This window comes from Rattus rattus, chromosome 5 (genome assembly GCF_011064425.1).
Source record: "Rattus rattus isolate New Zealand chromosome 5, Rrattus_CSIRO_v1, whole genome shotgun sequence".
In the NCBI taxonomy this organism is placed as follows: Eukaryota; Metazoa; Chordata; class Mammalia; order Rodentia; family Muridae; genus Rattus; species Rattus rattus.
In genome coordinates, this window is record NC_046158.1 from 104,776,084 (window position 1) to 104,795,409 (window position 19,326).

At 38.3% G+C, this 19,326-nt stretch overlaps 1 protein-coding gene across 1 annotated transcript in view; it reads right to left on the bottom strand.

Annotated features, from left to right (window-relative positions):
* The window catches only part of LOC116900613 (solute carrier organic anion transporter family member 6A1-like), a 70,529-nt gene that overhangs the window by 12,136 nt on the left and 39,067 nt on the right, over positions 1-19,326 (bottom strand). Inside the window, 3 exon segments of the mRNA XM_032902332.1 lie at positions 1,643-1,830; positions 8,950-9,103; positions 14,340-14,535. Coding sequence (XP_032758223.1) covers positions 1,643-1,830; positions 8,950-9,103; positions 14,340-14,535 — 538 coding nt within the window.

Genomic DNA, 19,326 nt, shown 5'->3' on the forward strand with positions numbered 1-19,326 from the left:
ATTTTCCCCTAATTGATTGGACAATAAAGACAAGAAACTAATCATTGGTCGACGAGGCAGAACTTCTGGGTCGGGGAGAGGAAGAGGAAAGACGGGAGAAGGGAACTAGAACTTTCGGACAGAGGGAGCAAGGCAGGCACATTGTAGGAGGCCAGAGGATGTTAGTTCAGGTCGTGGATGGTGGATCCACCACTGGAAGATTTCTAAGTTAGAATAGTTGGAGAAATTAGGATGCTAGGTTCTGTGCCCAGCGATTGTGTTATCTGTCGACTTTAAACTAAGATTCTGAGGTGTTTTCGTTTTCACAGAGACTCAACGAAGCTCCAGGGAAAGGTAACCAAGGCAGAGCATGGGTTTACAAAAAGCACACCCCAGCTAGCCAGGATAATTTGGGAGCGCTGAGTGGATTTGGTGGCAGCCAGCTGTGGGGAGGAGAGAGCTGTTTTGGGGCAACGGAGAAGCAGAGCCAACTTTGGTGGGACAGGCTTTAACAAAAGAAAAGCTACGGAACAGACAGAGACCACCCTCCGTGCCTAGCCAGCGTTAGCATGGGTTATTTTGAAATATTACACGCTACAGCCATTATTGGTTTAGTGTCTTACATAAAGATCTTTGTTTCATTTAATTTTTGTTTTTCTTTTTTTTTTTTGTATCAGTTTCATTTGTTTTTCTATGTGTACTTCCAGAGTTTACAGAGCCGTTTGTTGAAAAAAACTGCATTCAACAGAAACATCTTAGTCAACATATATTTTGGAAACGTTTATTTAAATTAGAGGGCTTTTCCTATGTGGGTTTATTTCTGGGTACTGTATTCTATTCGGTTACTGTTCATTTGGGCTTATGTGCTAGTGGAATGTTGTTTTTTCCACTATGGCTTGGTTACATAGTTTGAAGGTGGACATAGTTTCACCGTTTGCTTTGTGCTGATTGCTTCTGTGTTCATTACAGGTTTGAATATTCAGGAAGTTTTATACTTACATGTATATTTTAGGAGTCCCCCTTGTCTTATGAAGAATGGCATTAGAATACACTGACGGGGCTTGCATGAATTCATAGGTTATATTTGGTAGTGTGGGCATTTCCCCACTATCTATTCTACTGACCTGTATACACAAAATGCCTTTTTCTAATGCATTCTTTGATTTCTTTCCGTTTCTATTGTTCTCATCAAAAAGACAGTTCACCTCCTTGGTTAGTTTTTTTCCTTGATATTTCACTAAGTTTGAAGTTACTCTGAGTGTGACGCTTTTCTTGATGATAGGTCATTTACTTTCATAAATATATCCAAACTGGCTGACTTTTGTGTAACGACTTTGTGTATTAATGCTTTGCTATTAGTAGTCAGACAGAATACGGAGGGTCCCTTGCTTGCTTATTTATTTGTTTGTTTGTTTGTTTGTTTGTTTGTTTTGAACCCTGGTTTAGTTGTGAATCCAAGGTTGAGCTTGAACTCATGATCGTCCTGCTTAGGTCTTCTAGGTTATGGAAAGATAAGTAAACATATACATGACTTTGAATAATATAAACATTTTCTCTATTTACTACTTTAAACCGAAACTCAATTGCTATAAGATTTGAACTGTTTCTAAATGCATCATTTTACGTACTAAATATATAATAATTATGAATATTACACACTTACCGGAGGATAATCAAGGTGATAGGTATACTAGCTGAACTGGAAAAGACAATTGACGAAAAGAAAAAGGCAAAGAACAAAGGCAGTGCATAGCACTTGGTGTTACACTTTCCAAGGAAGGCGTCAATGGGGTCATTTTCAGAATCTGCATTTGCCAGTCCATGTTTAATGCAAGAACAATTGTAGAATGTCTATGGACAATGACAATAAAAACAAGTATTTCAGATGCAGCCAGGAGAAAAATAACCTCAGTATAAAATTTAAAGCTTAGTTATTATACAAAAGGAAAAGGCCTAGTTTTTTCATTTTTTAAAATATGATTTAGATTAAAATGTGATCATCTCAGTTTCTGATTCTCTTGCCCTTCCCAAAGCTATTTGTCCCCCTTTCAAATTCATAGCCTCCTTTTCCTTAATTGTTGATACACACTAGCCCAATCTGTATAATGTTATTTAAATATACACATTCAGGCCTGACCATTAATAACTAGCTGGTATGCTCCTCCCTAAAGAACGTGACTTTTCATCCTCTCAGCATAACTTAGGCACGGTCTCACTGTGTATCTTTGGCTAGTCTGGGATTCACTGTTCTGGCTGCCTCTGCTTCCAGAATACTGGGATTAAAGGCATGTTCCATCACATCTGATAACAATGCATTGTTTTAATAATATTCTCAGACTAAACCTGTCATACATTGTTTTGAAATGCAGTATTGTAAAATCAGAGATATATTTCCCATGAGTGAATTACTTTTTGTGTAGGTGTTTGTGGATGAATAATTGTTGTAAATAAGGAAGAGTCCTACAAATTTAAGAAATAGTAATTATCTTAGGCTAAGTTTATTATCATTTATCAGAAATATAAATTAAGGTCAATTAAAAGTAATGAAAAATTGGTTTCAGCTGATATTTGAAATATGGTTGATTACCCAATTACAAAAGATTGTGTGATCTTGCTAATACTTTATTTTGAATATACCCATGACAAATTTGATTTTTATTAAACACAGTACACACAGTGCTCCAGACATCAAAGGCTTTAAGAGCACACAAAAGAATAATTGTAATCCCAGCACTGGGAAGACAGAAATGCACACACACACACACACACACACACACACACGTAAAAAGACTTACACAGGGACTGGAGATAAAGAGATCATTTGGGAATTTATTAGGCCCTTAAAAATATTCTGAGTTACAAAACAATAATTATAACAGAGAAACAACAAAGTAAATGTACTCCCAAAAACAAGTGCAATGATGGCTTGGGCTCAAGTGGTTAAGTACACATTAAATAGCATAAATGTACATGAGCCCAAATTAAAATTATCCAATCCACCAATTTTCTAAATGTCTGTGTGCTAAATCTCATTTTAATTTGAGGGGGCATATTGCAAACAATACAACAAACATCTGTTTGCCATTAGAAAACTGTCTACCTAGGAAGGTCAGAAATTAAACATGGCAGAAGAAAGTTTTATATAATTCATATGTGTTTACTATTCATGGAAAAAGAGGGCAAGAAAAATTGCAGGTCATATTAGGCGAAATAGCTTTTGTACTTAGCAGTATGAGGGGATGCATGAATGATGGAGTATTACTTGAGAAGAAATTTTAAGAACAAATGGAAGAACGTTACAAGACTCTCAGGAAACATGTTCCAGATAAGAGAAAGAGAGCAGTGGGGCATAAAGTCGAGAGCTACAACTTGCTCGGCAAGCTCACTGAGCAAGCACACTAGGACTGGAGCAGAATGTGAAAGAAACAAGACAACAAACAAACAAACAAACAACCCAGGAAGTGAATGAGAAGTGTAAGTTGTATAAAAATTGGTAATTGCAAATAAGGTTAGGGAACTTACGGGGTGGGAGATAAGGAATTACCTAAAAGGTTAGACCTTTGGTGAGAATGGAAAGCAAAGGGGAGCATATTAGTCGTAATGTTCACACACACACACACACACACACACACACAGACAGAGACAGAGAGAGACAGACAGAGAGAGACAGAGACAGAGAGACATAGAGTGTGAAAGGCAGAGAGACAGAGAGAGAGACAGAGAGAGAGAGAGAGAGAGAGAGAGAGAGAGAGAGAGAGAGCCACCAGTTTGTTGATAATTGATGCCAGTAGGACACATCAAGGAGCCGCCTCCACAGACGAGAACTCAGAACAGGGGGTGCCTTAGACATCAGACTTACGTGACAACATCCAACAAAAAACCAGAATGAGTAGTGAGTTTATGGCAGAAAACTAAAACATATAATAAAAAATAAAATAAAATTATGCTAGTAGATTTCTTCACAGTCCTGTCTAAACTGGTAAGAGATGTTTTAGAGATGAACTTTCCTCCTTTGTAGCGGGGATAGCAACACTCCGAATGCCTTTTACCCTACTTTTAGGCAAACTGAGAGAGGTCAGAGAACGTCTTCATAACTATGCTCAAATCCACGCAATTGATATTGGAGAGTCACACTTGCAGCTAATGCACTCTGGCTTCCTTCATACACACAGAAACACCATAAAGACAATGGTAAATTTTAAGTGAGAAGAGTTGGAAGAAATCATACCATCTCATGTACCATTTATAAGATAATGATGAGCAGTGTTTATAAATTATAGCAGATGGGTTATGAAAATGCAATTGAAATGAAGCAGCAAAATATATTTAATTCCAGTAATGAAAAACAATTTAGGACTAGGTAATTGGTTGAGTGGCTAACTTAGTCAACATGGGCGATTTTTCTTTTCTTTATGAGTCAATGATTTTTATTTGAAAAATTAATAACACCAATAAAATGAAGCTAGGCTAAAATTCTTCTATATCAAATATATTAAATATTAATCTACGAGTTGAAATTGAATTTAAAGATATGTGCAAGTGTCAGAGAAGCAATAACCTTAACGCATCAAACATGAAGATACAGATACACGGAAGTTGAATTAGCTATAATCGTCAAAAGAAAGTTAACAGTAAGAATCTATTGAAAATAGACTTGAAGACACTGTAGTTACCAGCCGTGAAAAGGAATATTTCATGAAAGAATAATCCATCAACGAGGCATAACAGTGTGCCGTACACATAACACAGCCTCGGAAATAAAACCCAAGCAGGAAAAGAATTAGAAGCAGTGTAGTTAGGCAATCTTTTTCATGTGTGATGTTCATAACTTAAAGTTGCTATAAGCAGCTCAAAAATAACAAATAAAGTAGGCTTAAAATAAAGACAACAGATGGCAGTAAAGTCTTACTTGATATGGTTGATGGAGTTAGTTCCAAGAAAACAGTGTATCAGAAACAAGGGAGAGAACAAACTATGGGAATGCATAACATTGCTAGACATTTGTGTTCTGTGACATCATGGGATCAGTGTAGAGGAATTTTAATCCAGCAACATGGTTGCTCTGGCAAGGGATGATATCCAAAGACCTAAGTCTGTGATCTGGTTGCAATAGAAATACACCACACACCTTTATTTTCTCTGGCTGGAATACGGACAAGCCTTTGGTATACATTTTTAATGCCAAATAACGTCATCTTAAGTTGAGAGGCAGACAAAATCACGAGTCAGAGAAATATTTGACTGGATGAGTCAGAGATAGGAAACTCCTACCTCTTAGAAGAGCAGAGAAGAAAGAGAGACATAGAAAATCAGCTTGGCAGGAGGAGGAGGTTGTGTGTGTGTGTGTGTGTGTGTGTGTGTGTGTGTGTGTGACAGTTTTTACCAGGACAATTTTACATATACAGGTCCAGGGAAAGACAAAATGAGCCAGAGAATGAGAACAAGCCAGAAGATTAGAATAGAGTGCCAAAGTCAGTATGAGGCCAGGCAGAGTAATCCAGAAGTTCAGAGTAGCCAGATAGAATCAACGTGGAGAGGAGTAGGAGGACCAGGATCTATGAGCAAAACCAGCCAGAGTTCAGAGAGAGCCAGAAATCCTGAGCTTATTCAGCAGTGAGCCTCCAAGACAATTCACTCAGGCAAATATGAGTTGCTTTTACTGATCACAAAAGTGAAATTAAAATGTAGGTGCTAATTGCAAAGAAATCACTATAGAATAAAGGATCAATTAATGACTGGGAAACAGATCAATGGCAATAACTACATTTAAACAGAAGAAAAGAGATGAGAACATATAGGAGATACTAAAAGGCATGGAACAGTGTATAAAAGTCCCCAACTGCCTGTGCTAGGAAATAATTCAAGATGGCTTCTTCTATAACTCGTGAATAAATGAATAATACCCAGGTCAAAGAATTCATGGTTTTTAGTTCCCTTTCTAAACTATATTTCAAGTGTAGTGAAAAAGAGGAACTACTTTGTGTAAACCTCACCTACCTAGGTGAGCTTCAAACCATCCCAGGCTTTTCCTGATTCCAGAGTTTCAAAACATAAGATTCTATTGTGTTGGCCTTGAGGGAAAGGGTTCCTCTCTTCAAGACTTTGAGTAGTCCACAATAGTCAAAACTGCTTCTGAAGAGAGGTAGCAAAGAAACACACATTTCTTTTCTTTCAAACTCATAAAGAAATAGACGGGTTCACAAGTCATCTCTTCTCAGATCCTCTAGAAAGAGCAGAGCGTGGACATGCACCCTGATTTCTGTCTATACAACTAAGTGATGCCATGTCTTGGATTCTGAACTTAGAATTGGGAGGCCATGACAATGTTATTTAAAGGCACAAACGCATTGCTAATTTACTAGGCATGAATGAGATAACAAATGTCAGACATCCATCCAGACTCAAGATGTATAATGAATCTCATAAATCAATCAATCAATCAATCAATCAATCAATCAAGTGAAAATTATATCCAGGCTAAGTGGAACTACAGATAGCACAAAACAAGGAGGAAATCCTAAATGTATCTGGAGACAGATAGAAGATATCAATAGAGTTCTGTGGTGGTGACTTTTGATCCTCAGTTTGGCTGTGTATCCATACATGAGGCCAGTTCCAGAGCTTGGTTAGTAGATTTGAATGTGAGAACTGGTGCCTAGCATGAAAGGTTCAGAAAGAACCAAAAAGCGCAAGTCGTCAGTTAGTACAGGCACACCTACTTGTTTCTCCCTCCTTCCTGAATGCAGTAAGGTGAAAAAGACTTTAGGCACCCCACACAGACTTAAACCTAATGTAGCCAGCTACAAGGGACTAAAAATGTGAAAGCATGAGCAAAAATCTTTTTTTCTTCCTATTGTTTTTCTTGGATATTTGTCACAAAATAGAATGGCTAACACCAAAACTTCAGGTGACAGCACATATTGGCAAGAATGTGGAGAAAAAGGAACACTTCTCCAGTGCTGGTGGGATTGCAAACTGGTACAACCACTCTGGAAATCAATCTGTAGATTCCTCAGAAAACTGAAAATAGATCTACCTGAACATCCAGTTATACCACTCCTGAGCATATACCCAAAAGATGCCCCACCTTGCCACAGAAGAACATGTTCTACTGTGTTCATAGTGGCCTTGTTTGTGATAGCTAGATGCTGGAAACAACCCAGAGGTCCCACAACAGAAGAGTGGATACAGAAAATGTGGTTCATTCACACAATGGCCTACTCCTCAGCTATTAAGAACGAAGACATCCTGAGTTTTGTAGGCAAATGGATGGAACTAGAAAATGTCATCTGGAGTGAGGTAACTCAGACATAAAATGACATGCATGGTATGTTCTCACTAATAGGTGGATATTAGCCAAAAAAAGAAGAAGAAGAAGAAGAAGAAGAAGAAGAAGAAGAAGAAGAAGAAGAAGAAGAAGAAGAAGAAGAAGAAGAAGAAGAAGAAGAAGAAGAAAAGAATACCCGAGATACAGTCCTACAGTCCACAGAACTCAAAAAGGTCAACAAACTAAAGGGCCCCGACTTGTACATACTGCCATAGGCTCACTCTTACATGGGACATTTCCATCAAATCCCCCTACATAAGGGTTCAGAGAACTCTTCAGAAGAGGAGGAAGAAAGATTTTTCAGAGTCAAAGGGGATCAAGAACGCCAAGGCAACAAGGCCTTCTAGACACAACAGGACTGATGCACATGTGACCTCACAGACACTGTGGTATTATGTACAGATCTGTGCCTGACCGTGTCAACAGATCTGAGCGAGGAAGTAGACGCAAGCTCTTTCTCTCCAACCAACGCTCACTGGGAACTCGAACCACTTTCAAGTGCGGGCTGCATGTACATCAACTGTTGGACAATGTAAACCAAACTCAAACACAATATCTATCTCCCTGTCTATCTGTCAGTCTGTTTGTCTGTACATCTGTCTGCCCATCTGCCCACTCATTTGTCTGTCTGCCTGCCTGCTTGCCTGCCTTTCTGTCTGTCTGTCTGTTTGTCTGCCTGTCAAACAATGTTTTGTCTGGGTTATTTACTTATTTTCTAACTAAGAATAATTTGTTTATAAAGTATAGTTTTCAGTTTTATTTTTCATGGATTTTGTGATTGTTAAATGTGTGTCTCTTAGAATCTATACTTTTAAAAAAATGCTTTTTCTTTGGCTCTTTTTCCTTTGTGTTATCCTACTCTGGCTTTTTAAATTTTTATCCTCCTTCCCCTCCTCATTGCCTCAGAACATTTATGCACACAACATGAAAAAAACCATAAACTTAGACAAGTAGTAGACTTGTCATTGTTCTCTACAACTGGAGAAGTAGTAGGAAAAAATATGGGTGGCTATAACAGTTCTGGAAATAAGAAACCCATGTTAGTACCAACAGGTGTGTAACTACATTATGTTTTAGTAAAGTCAGTGGGTGGTTTTTTTAAGACAGAAACCAGAAACAATTCAGTTAAGTCATATTTCTCCAATTCATAGGAGTTCTTTATAGCTCTCTGTTTTTGAGAATGTCAGATATATTTTGTGAAAGCCTTGTTTATATGATAAGATCTGGTGCACAGAGAACTAGGAAGTGGGGATATAGCTCAGCTGGAGAGCACTGTATTCAACCTCCCCGTACAGTTAAAAGTAATATCCATATCTGAGTTACTGTGGAGCAGAAACAGGAAATGGAAGGAAAATATGGAGTGTGCATTTTGAATCTCAGCAGAAGACAATTTTGAAGGAAAGATGATTCACAGGATAGCGCTGTCAAGCCCATTGGTGTGTAAAAGATTATGTTCAACGTTCGGTGAGTGTTGCTGAAAAGGAATTCTGAAAACACAAAGTAGGATTCCTTTCCACGTTGTTGAAATAAAAATAATATGGAAAATATAAAAACAAAATTCTAGAGAGAGCTGAGAGTCAAATCTAGTCACTATCTACAAACTTAGCATGCTACTGGAGAGGAAGAAGCATAAGAAAATTTACCTTTTCATAGTTTAACTCTTTAGAATTAAGGCAGCCTGCAAAGCAGGGAGAGAAGTATTCAGTCTCATCTCTTCCACATATAGCATAGTAGGTGTGACTTGTGCAACCACAGTGTGCGTTGCACGGCGCTGTTAGGTTTCCAAGGGTACCTGATCTGTTAAATTGAGATTAAATAAAATTCTAATACCCTCATTTAAATATAATGTATATATCAAGATATCAATAAAATTCATAAGTATGCCTATTGAAATGATTTTTATCGGCTTTACTAATATATAAAAGCATAATAAAAAGCATATTTATGAGTGTAACACATGATAGATCTGGAGAGATGACAGTTCTTAAGAGCACTTCCTGATCCTTCCAGAGGACCAAAATTCCATTCCCAGTATCATCATAGCACTTCACGGCTCTCTGTAATTCCAATAACAGAGAATATGATGTCCTCTTATGGTTTCTGCAAGCACCGGGCATGAATGTGGTACATATACATATATGTTGGTGAACATTCAAACACAAAAAATTAGAAATCAAAAATCTTTAAAATGTCACTTGGTGTTTTATGCTATAGTGAAATCGTCACTACGGTCACATTAACAAGCAAAATCATCACTACCTACAATGGGGTTCTTTTCCCCCTACTTCAAAGATTTCCTTTACTCCTTTGTAATCCTTCCTTCCTTTCTTCCTTCCTTCCTTCCTTCCTTCCTTCGTTCCTTCGTTCCTTCACTCTCTCTTCCTCTTCCTTTCATTCTTTCTCTTTCTTTTGTTTTCTTTTCTTCCCTTCTACTTTCTCTCCTCTTTTTTCTCCTGTGTGACAGATTTGTCCCCTATTGACCAACCTAACCCCACCGTGTAGCCAAGGTTGACCCCCAACTCACGGCAGTCCTTCTCCCTTAGTCTCCCCGTGTTTTAGAACATTTTATCACCTTAGAAAGTAGCAGATGTTGAATTTTATCAAGTTGCTAATTTTTTGTCTACCTTAAGAATTTCCATGCCATTTTTAGCTTGTTTAGTATGATGGATTCATTGATTCTTATCTGTGAATCTGATTTTCCTGGTGATGATTGGTTAATCATTTATTTACACATATGATAAATTCATCAATATAATATGCAACTGAGATTATATTGTGATACATTTATTGCCTTCAGCACTTATCATTTCTTTGTATTTTGAAATGCTCAAAGTTGTCTTTGCTACCTGCTTAAAATAATATATTAACCATGATTATAATACTGTGTTATAAATATAAAAGCCATTCCTCACAGACAAATACCTTCTTGGGCATACTTAGCATTTTTTTTCTCCAGCCACTTTTCATTCACACAATTATCTGAGAGACACTATTTGACTGTGTCTTATAATTTATTGAACAGGCTTTTGTGATTTACTTTTTTAGAATTGAATATAGGCTGGCCTTGTAGTAGTTACATTTTTCACTGCAATAATTTACTCCTTTGGTTACATTTATCCTTGGGAATGCTACTTCATTTGTTTTTAGAACTACAGCTAATAATATTATCTTTTCACAATTATCATATGATTAATTCAACATAACTGCATTTAGTTCTTTCTACCCAGCCCTTTGTGAGGTTATGGTGTCTGCTGTAATGCCTCTCTTTGACCTCTAATTTTACTAACTTCAGTTTCTCTGATTTTCTAGTTTAGTTGAAGGTCAGGTAGTGATTATTTATTTATTTATTTATTTATTTATTTATTTATTTGTTGAAGAAGCAATGTTGTGTTACACTAATTTTAGGGAAGTCTGGAGAAATGGCTCACTAGTTAAGAGCACTTTTTGCTCTTCCTTTTAGAGAACCAATGTTTAATTTCCTGGAACCAGGTATTCCTGTGCTGTATGGATTTACAGTATTCCTGTGCTGTATGGATTTACAGTATTCCTGTGCTGTATGGATTTACAGTATTCCTGTGCTGTATGGAGTTACAGTATTCCTGTGCTGTATGGAGTTACAGTATTCCTGTGCTGTATGGAGTTACAGTATTCCTGTGCTGTATGGAGTTACAGTATTCCTGTGCTGTATGGAGTTACAGTATTCCTGTGCTGTATGGAGTTACAGTATTCCTGTGCTGTATGGAGTTACAGTATTCCTGTAATCTCAGCTCTTTTGAGTCTGGCACCTTCTTCTGGCTACAGGCTCCCACACGTGCAGGTGCTCATGCAGACGTATAAAATAAAATTTCTAAAAGAAGTACTCCTTTCTGTTTTAAGTTTCATTTGTTTTTCTGGTACAACTTTTTTTCATTTCTACTAATTTGCCCCTGTTGAAAAATTAACTAGTTCCGAGTAAAGAAATCAAAACAAAGCAAGAGTCTATAGGTCACACCTATAACAGCTTCCATGACACTGATCCAGTCCACCTTGCTCACAGGTATCTAAATCAATCTCTTCAAAATACTGGTGTAAAAATGTGTCCCTTGTGCTAGAAGCATCACCCATTGCCTATGAATCTAAAATTCTCAGGTTTGCCATTTTAAAAATCACAGGGATGGAAGCCAGCCAATCTATATTTTGACATGTCTTATAGGAAGATGATATTAAAGATAATAAAGAACAGTGTTTTAAGAATGAAATAAATTGTGAAATGTTGTAAGCAGAGCACACATAATGCTCACCATTCAGCAGTCCAGTTTCTTATGTCTTGACACGACTTATTGTTCATCTATAGATCTCTTGGGTACTGAAGAATTATGTAAAGCTGTATCAAAATATGTTTCCAGTTGGATATTTAAATTTTCTGGAGATATATTTTTGAAACATGTAACATTCTCAGATTGGAATGTCTACTTTACATACATTAAAGTTTTAAGTGTTCATAAATGTATCTCTTAGGTGCCCTGAATCTTAGGCAGATTTGTAGTTAAGACAGTACTGCCATACTTGTTTGGCCTCACAATACATGTTTTCTCTTGCATTTGAATTTTCCAACTTGGTTTTATTGATTTATTTTATAATAGAGTATATTCTCAACTCAATGCCTTGTGTTTTTTTTGCCACATACATACACCTATCCACATACATATACATACTCATTGAGGGGAAAATGATTTTTTATCTTTTAATTAAATGTTTTTTAAAATCATAATTTCATTTTAATTATTTGTATTTTAAAAAAATATTCTATGGGTTATAAATAGTTTTCTTTTCCTGATTTCCAGACATAGTTTTTATTCTTCTCTCATGCACTACATCTGGACCGCAGCTTTCATTCCATCCACTCCCTTCTCTTCCCACAGTCTCTCCCCCACCCCAAACTTCGTCTCCCCCAGATGCGCTCAACCTCCACCACCCCTCAGAAAAGATCAGGATTCCCAGGGCCATCAATCAAACAGCATTAACAAGCTACAATAAGACCAGATGCATATACCATCACATCAAGACTGGATAAAGCAACCCAGTAAGAGCAAATAGGCCCCATAATTAGGTAAGAGTCAGACAGTGTTAGAATTCTCACAAGAACACCGAGCTACTCAGCTATAACATAGATGCCGCCTACCTAGGTCAGACCCTACAGGCTCTCTGATCTCTGAGTCCCTGTAAATCCTGGTTAGTTGATTCTACGAGTTGTTCGTTCTCGTTTTCTCGTTCTCGTTCTCGTTCTCTCGTTCTCATTCTCTTGTTCTCGTTCTCTCGTTCTCATTCTCTCGTTCTCTGGTTCTCTGGTTTTCTGGTTTTCTCGTTCTCTCGTTCTCTCGTTCTCTGGTTTTCTGGTTTTCTGTTTTGTTTTGTTTTGTTTTTTTTCTGGTTTTCTGGTTTTTTTCTGGTTTTCTGGTTTTTTTCTGTTTTTTTTTTTTTTTTTTACTCTAAGTCCCCAAACGGGTACATCAAATCCCCCCAGGCGGGATTAACCCACAAATTGGTTGGTTGACCCCATTTTTTTACAGGGGGGGGTCGTTTTTCCCCCTACCCCTCTCCCACTTTCTTTGCCCCCCCCCCAGGTCTTTTTTTTTTTTTTTTTTTTTTTTCTTTTTCTGGTTTTCTTGTTTTCTTGTTTTCTGGTTCTTCTGGTTCTTCTGGTTCTTCTGGTTCTTCTGGTTCTTCTGGTTCTTCTGGTTCTGGTTCTGGTTCTGGTTGTGGTTCTGGTTCTGGTTCTGGTTCTGGTTCTGGTTCTGTCACTGACTCTTTTGGTTCCTCTAATCCTTCCACTTTCTCAGCAGGACTCCCTGAGCACCACCTAATGTTTGGCTGTGGGACTCTGCATCTGCTCACGTCGGTTGCTGGACGGAGTCTCTCGTGTTTCTTTGACGGTGATTCTGCTAGTCTCCAGTCCCAGAACACTTATGGGAGCCAGGTGAATTGTAGAGAAATGATGTCTATCACATTTAACATTCAAGTATATGAGTGCTTACAATACTTTGCTTAGGCAATAATTTAAATGAGTAATATTTTACTTTATTCATAAATGTTTTGTTCACTTTGGATATTTGGACAACTTATTTGGGCATCTTATTCTTTAATTGGCAAACAAATTAATAGAAATTGGATGCTTTTTCAATTCATTTCTTGCTGGGGTGAAGAAGCAATTAAGTTTTAGTATTTTTGTGATTTAGTGATTTTTCAGTTGCCATGTCATTAATTATCCAGCTCCAGGCTCTCTAAATTTTCATTTTTCAAGCATTTTTCCATTGCATTTTATACTCATTGCACCAGACTGACAAAAATTTTTACACAGAAAAGGCTTTTAATTTGTATGTTTTTATAAACTTACCATTATTCAGTTATAAATATATCTATTATTACTATATCTACAGATTCATCACCTTCCTCTGAGTCCCAGGGATGGATTTGTTAAAGGGGTGAAGCTGTAGTCATGTTTTGCATCCCTTTGGACAACTCCAGAGCATTTACTCGATAGTAGTTTGCCCTATGCCATCCCGTTGTAGTTCAAAGTGCTATTATTCTCTTTTAGCATTTTGCTTACTTAATCTTGGATTTAAGTGTTATTTATATTATAGTATACTTAATATTAACTCATGCCAAGCCCTTTGAACTTTGGATATTTAATCGAAAATGTCCATGTGGATGTTCAAATATGCTTTAAATATTTTTTGATGTGCATAAGAAGATAGATCATTTCAAGAACACAAGGTCAGATCACATTACACATATTCTAGTAACATCTTGGACTTATTCCATACTCTAACTCAAAGTTCTAGTTTTGCTCATGAATCATTATTGAATGCATGATAAATATACTATTTCTCTATGAGATGTGTACCTTTGATATGAAAAGTAAACTATATATTATACTTTATTTTCATGTTTATTAATTCTGAGTTATATAGATATATAAGATTACTGGATCACTAATCTGAAAAATGTGCCTTCAGTTATGATTTCAAAATCTAGTATGCAAACTTATATTTACCCTTCATAATCGCTATTGATTCCAGCAAATTTCACTCTTTCACACTTCACAAAAGCGTTTAACACAAAAAGCAGAAGTGATATAACAGATGTTACCGTTATAAATCTCATTTGGGTTTTACAAGACATTTTCATCTTGGAAACAATGAAACCTCCCAGAAAATTGCCGATTGCACCTCCTGGAATTAAAATAATTCCTAAGAAAGGGAAAAGAAAATACTGTTAAACATACCTGTGGAGAATATCAAAAAATTAGCTATAAATGTCATTTCCTTTACTCAAATACATAGTTTCAAACAAATAAAGAAAACAAACAAAGAAAAAAACTAACCCAAACCCCAAAACTAGAGAATGTTGTATTTTAATAAATCTAATATATACACAATCTTGTGCAAACGGATGAAGGTCCTGGACCTAGGATTCTGGTAGTGATCGTGATACTTCGCTCTACTATTACTGGGTATCTGATAGAAGCTAGAAACTTAGTTCACAGGACATAGTATTTAGGAACTGTGTTATTGAAAGATATTATTATTTAGAAGTTTAAATGTATGGCTTATTGCAAAAAACTTTAATAAAATAACAGGCTCCCTCAAACCGTCCTGTGGATAGGAATTGCAACAACTATCTCCCTCAGATATCTCATAGATGTTCCACATGAACAGTCTGATGACAATGTGAGCCTCCATAGTACCTAATATAAGATATGGATTGACTTCTTAATCACAGATATTTATAAAGAGAAAATCACAAGAAGAATATGGGGGAAAAATAGAAAAGGAAGAAGAGAAAAATAGAAGAAAAAAATCACACAATAGCACGGTCAACTAAATGTAGACCACTGTTCGTGTGCATGTGACAGGTATAAAACACAATGCCAATAGCAACACAAACAACAGATTAAGTGTAGTGAGGATTTGAATACACACAAATGAAATGATCCATAGAAATAAAAAAAAGAAAAACAAAACAAACACAAACAACACACAAACAAACCAAATATGGAAGAAATAAAGGAGCTGGTTGAAAAAGAAGACCAAACAAGAAGAGTGAATGATAAAACATATAATTGATAAAAAAAAAAATTCAAGTTCAGGTTCAAGGTGGTGGTACAGGAACACTCAGCAATTGATTCCTCTTCCATGAATAGGAAACAAAGTAATAGACTTGGAACTTGTCATGGTAGAAAGAGTGGGTGAGAACTGGAAGTTGTCTGCACAGGAAATAAAACCTAGCACATTGCACAGACTAGGGAGAATGACAGAGCAAGGTAAGCGAATATTCTGGCTCCAGGAATACAAAAGTTTGGTAGAGGAGTGGACTTCCTGTTTCGAGGCAGGAAAGTCACAGAGGAGGCAGGACTTGGCACTGACTGCACATCCTGAAGACTCAAGGCCTGAACACATACCAGGTGTAGAGGATGAAAGCGAGCTTCAGAAAAGATACAACAGGAAGATCCGTGGAAACTCAGTATAAAGGTGCCTGGCAGGAGGTCCTACCGTCAGGGACTCAGTCATTCTCAAGCTAGAGATCCTGGCACTCTCTCAGACTCCTCGGGGGAATCTCAGACTTCCATGGACACATCAGTGCAAGCTGGGGAGGCAGCCATCCCAGAGAGTGAGACAGCGATAATTTGGGTGAGTGTCTCAGACACAACATGACGGGAGAGGTGTACACTCATGTACACTGTGAGAGGTGTACCAGGCATGCCCCATGTCTTGGATGGTTCCTGTATCTCAGGCTGCCAAAATGCTAAAAGCCTTAAAAGCCTTCAGAGCAAATGTGTGCTGGTGAGCACAGTCCATAGTCTGCCCAAATTTCGTGTTTAGTAAGAAGAGCTCCCCTGTTGCATCAACATTGTCTACATGTCCGTTGTACAGATTAAAACTTCCTAAGTGAAGGTAAATCTAAAGTAACATGTATTCTCCCTATGCTCATGTGGCTGGACATGGCTCACTGCTCTACCATCAAGATCCAGGTACAAGGGATTGCAGACAGACTCCTGACAGTGCGCACTCTTAGAACAGTCTACATACCCTGACTTCATTAGATGCTGGGCATGGCTGGCTTCTGTTCTGACTGGCTTGATGACAACTGAGAAGGTTAAGAGTGATCTGAAAATTGATTCTACTGTTCTCACCCTATTCATTGTGAAATTTCAGATCAAGAAGATCCAGAGAAATCTTAGCTAGAATGATGTTTAAAGTTACTTTTCCCCTTTCTCTAATTGTATCTTACCTTATTTTATTTTATTAGATATATTTCTTTACTTACATTTCAAATGTTATTCCCCTTCCCAGTTTCCTGTCCATAAGCTCCCACCCCCTACCCCTAGCCCAATCCACCCCCCTTACCACACCCCCCCATATTCTCATGCACTGGTTATTCAACTTTGGCAGGACCAAGGGCTTCCCCTTCCACTGGTGCCTCAACAAGGCTCTTCTCTGCTATGTATGTAGTTGGAGCCCTGGCTCAGTCCATGTATAGTTTTTCAGTAGTGGTTTAGTCCCTGGAAGCTCTAGTTGATTGTGATTGTTGCAAGCTCCTTCAGCTCTTTCAGTCCTTTCTCTGATTCCCCCAAAGGGGGTCCTGTTTTCAGTTCAGTGGTTTGCTGCTAACATTTGCCTTTGTATTGGAGATGCTCTCGTTGTATTTCTCTGGAGAGATCTATATCCGGTCCTTTTCAGCATGCACTTTTTAGCTTAATCAATCTCATCTAGTTTTGGTGGCTGTATATATATGTGGGGCACATGTGGGTCAGGCTCTGAATGGCCATTCCTTCGGTTGCTGCTCTAAACTTTGCTTCAATATCCCCTCCTATGTATATTTTTTCCCCTTTTAAGGACTGGGAGCATCTGCATTTTAGTCATCCTTCTTGCAATTTTATTGCTTGATCTTTTTCTTACTTTATTTTCATTTTAATTGAATTTTCCTCTCTTCCCTGTTTCATTTCCACTTTCTTGTTTTTACCTATATTTTTATCACTTTAAGTTTTCCTCCTTTCTTCTTGTATTTTTTAAATTCTGGGCATTTTTCATGTGTTCTAGGCAAGTGTCCCACCACTATGTGACAAGCTCTAGTCTTTCAATTTCTTTTTTAAAATTTTATTGGTTTATTTTATTTATTTACATTTCAAATATTATCCCCCCTCCCAGTTAAACTCTCTATCCCCTCCCCTCTCCCCCTGCTTCTTCTATGAGGGTGCTTCCCCATCCACATACCTCCTCCCACCTCACCACCCTGGCATTTCCCTATGCTGGGTTAGCTAGCCTTCACAGAAAAAGGTGCTTCCCTCACATTGATGCCAGATCAGGCCATCCTCTGCTACATATGTAGCTGAAGCCATGGGTCCCTCCATGTGTACTCTTTGGTTGGTTATTTAGTCCCTGGGAGCTCTGGGGTTTCTGATTGGTTGATATTGTTGTTCTTCCTGTGGGGCTGCTAACACCTTCAGCTCCTTCAGTCCTTCCCCTAACTCCTCCATTGGGGTCCCGACACTTAGTCTAATGGTTGGCTGTGTGTATTTGCATCTGTATGGTTAGGCTCTGAATGGGGCCACCCACCCATCTCAAAAATATTAATCCAGAGTTGCTCCTTTCAAAAGAGAATGCAGGGACAAAAACTGGAACAGAGACCGAAGGAAAGGCCATCCAGGGACCACCTACATAAGGATCCATCCCATCTGCAGACACCAAACCCAGACACTATTGCTGATGCCAAGAAGAGCTTGCTGACAGGAGCTTGGTCTAGCTGTCCCCTGAGAGGCTGTGACAGAGTCTGTGCAATTTTTTTTCTCTTAAAATCCATTTTTATTATTTTAAAATTTACTTCTGTCCTCAGTCCCACAAGAACTGAGGGTCAGAGCCAAGACCTTGTGTACCTTGGACAGTTACTGCCCTCGTGCATTATAATTTCTGGGGATTTGTATATTGTATATGTATATTCTACATGTATATTCTACAATAGTCAAAGACGCAGCAGGGCAGACTGCATGTGACTTGTAAGTCTGGTGATGAACTGTGACACAATAAAAGCCGTGCTTCAAACTGTGACCCTTCAACATGAAGTACCTTCAGTCTGTCTGTAGACCTTCAGTCTGTCTGTAGACCCTTCAAATCACGAGCCCAGCAACCAACACACGAATCACTTTCAAATAAGAGTTAACACCAACAATGTCTTTAGAGGTCCACAATTCCTAAGAGTGCCCTCTCTTCAGCAGCAGTCTCCATCGAGCATGCATACCACAACTTAGGGTGCCTGTTCATCTGCTTAAAGTGCCAGTTAGCCCACCCTTTCTTTTTTCTTTCTTTTTTTCATTAATCATTTTATTAGTTTACATTTCAAATGATAGCCCCCTTCCTGGTTACCCCTCCACAATGTCCCCATCTCATCCCCAGTTTCTCCCTCCCCCTTTGCCTCTGTGAGGGTGCGCCTTCACCTCCTCACCCACTCCTGCCTTACTGCTCTAGCAACCCCTTGTACTGAGGCATTAAGGTCTCCAAAGGTCTCCCCTCCCATTGTTGTTAGATAGGCCATCCTCTGCTACATGTGTATCTGGAGCCATGGCTCCCTGCATATATACTTTTTGGTTGGCAGTTTAGTCCCTGGGAGCTCTGGGTGGTCCAGTTAGTTGATATCATTCTTCCTATGGGCTTGCAAACCCCTTCAGCTCCTTCAGTCCTAGCTCTCCCTTTGGGGTCCCCAGTCTCAGTCTGTTGGTTTACTGTGAGTATCTGCATCTGTATTGGTCTGATGCTGGTAGAAACTCTCAGGAAACAACTGTATCAGACTCTTGTCAGTAAACACTTTTTTGTGTCAGCAATTGTGTGAGGGTTTGGTGTCTGCAGATGAGCTAGATCTCTAGGTGGGGTGGTCTCTGGATGGCCTTTCCTTCAGTCTCTCTTCCAAATTTTTGTCTCTGTCTTTCCTTTGGACAGGAACATTTCTGGGTTAAAAGTTTTGAGATTCTTGGGTGGCCCCTTCCCTCA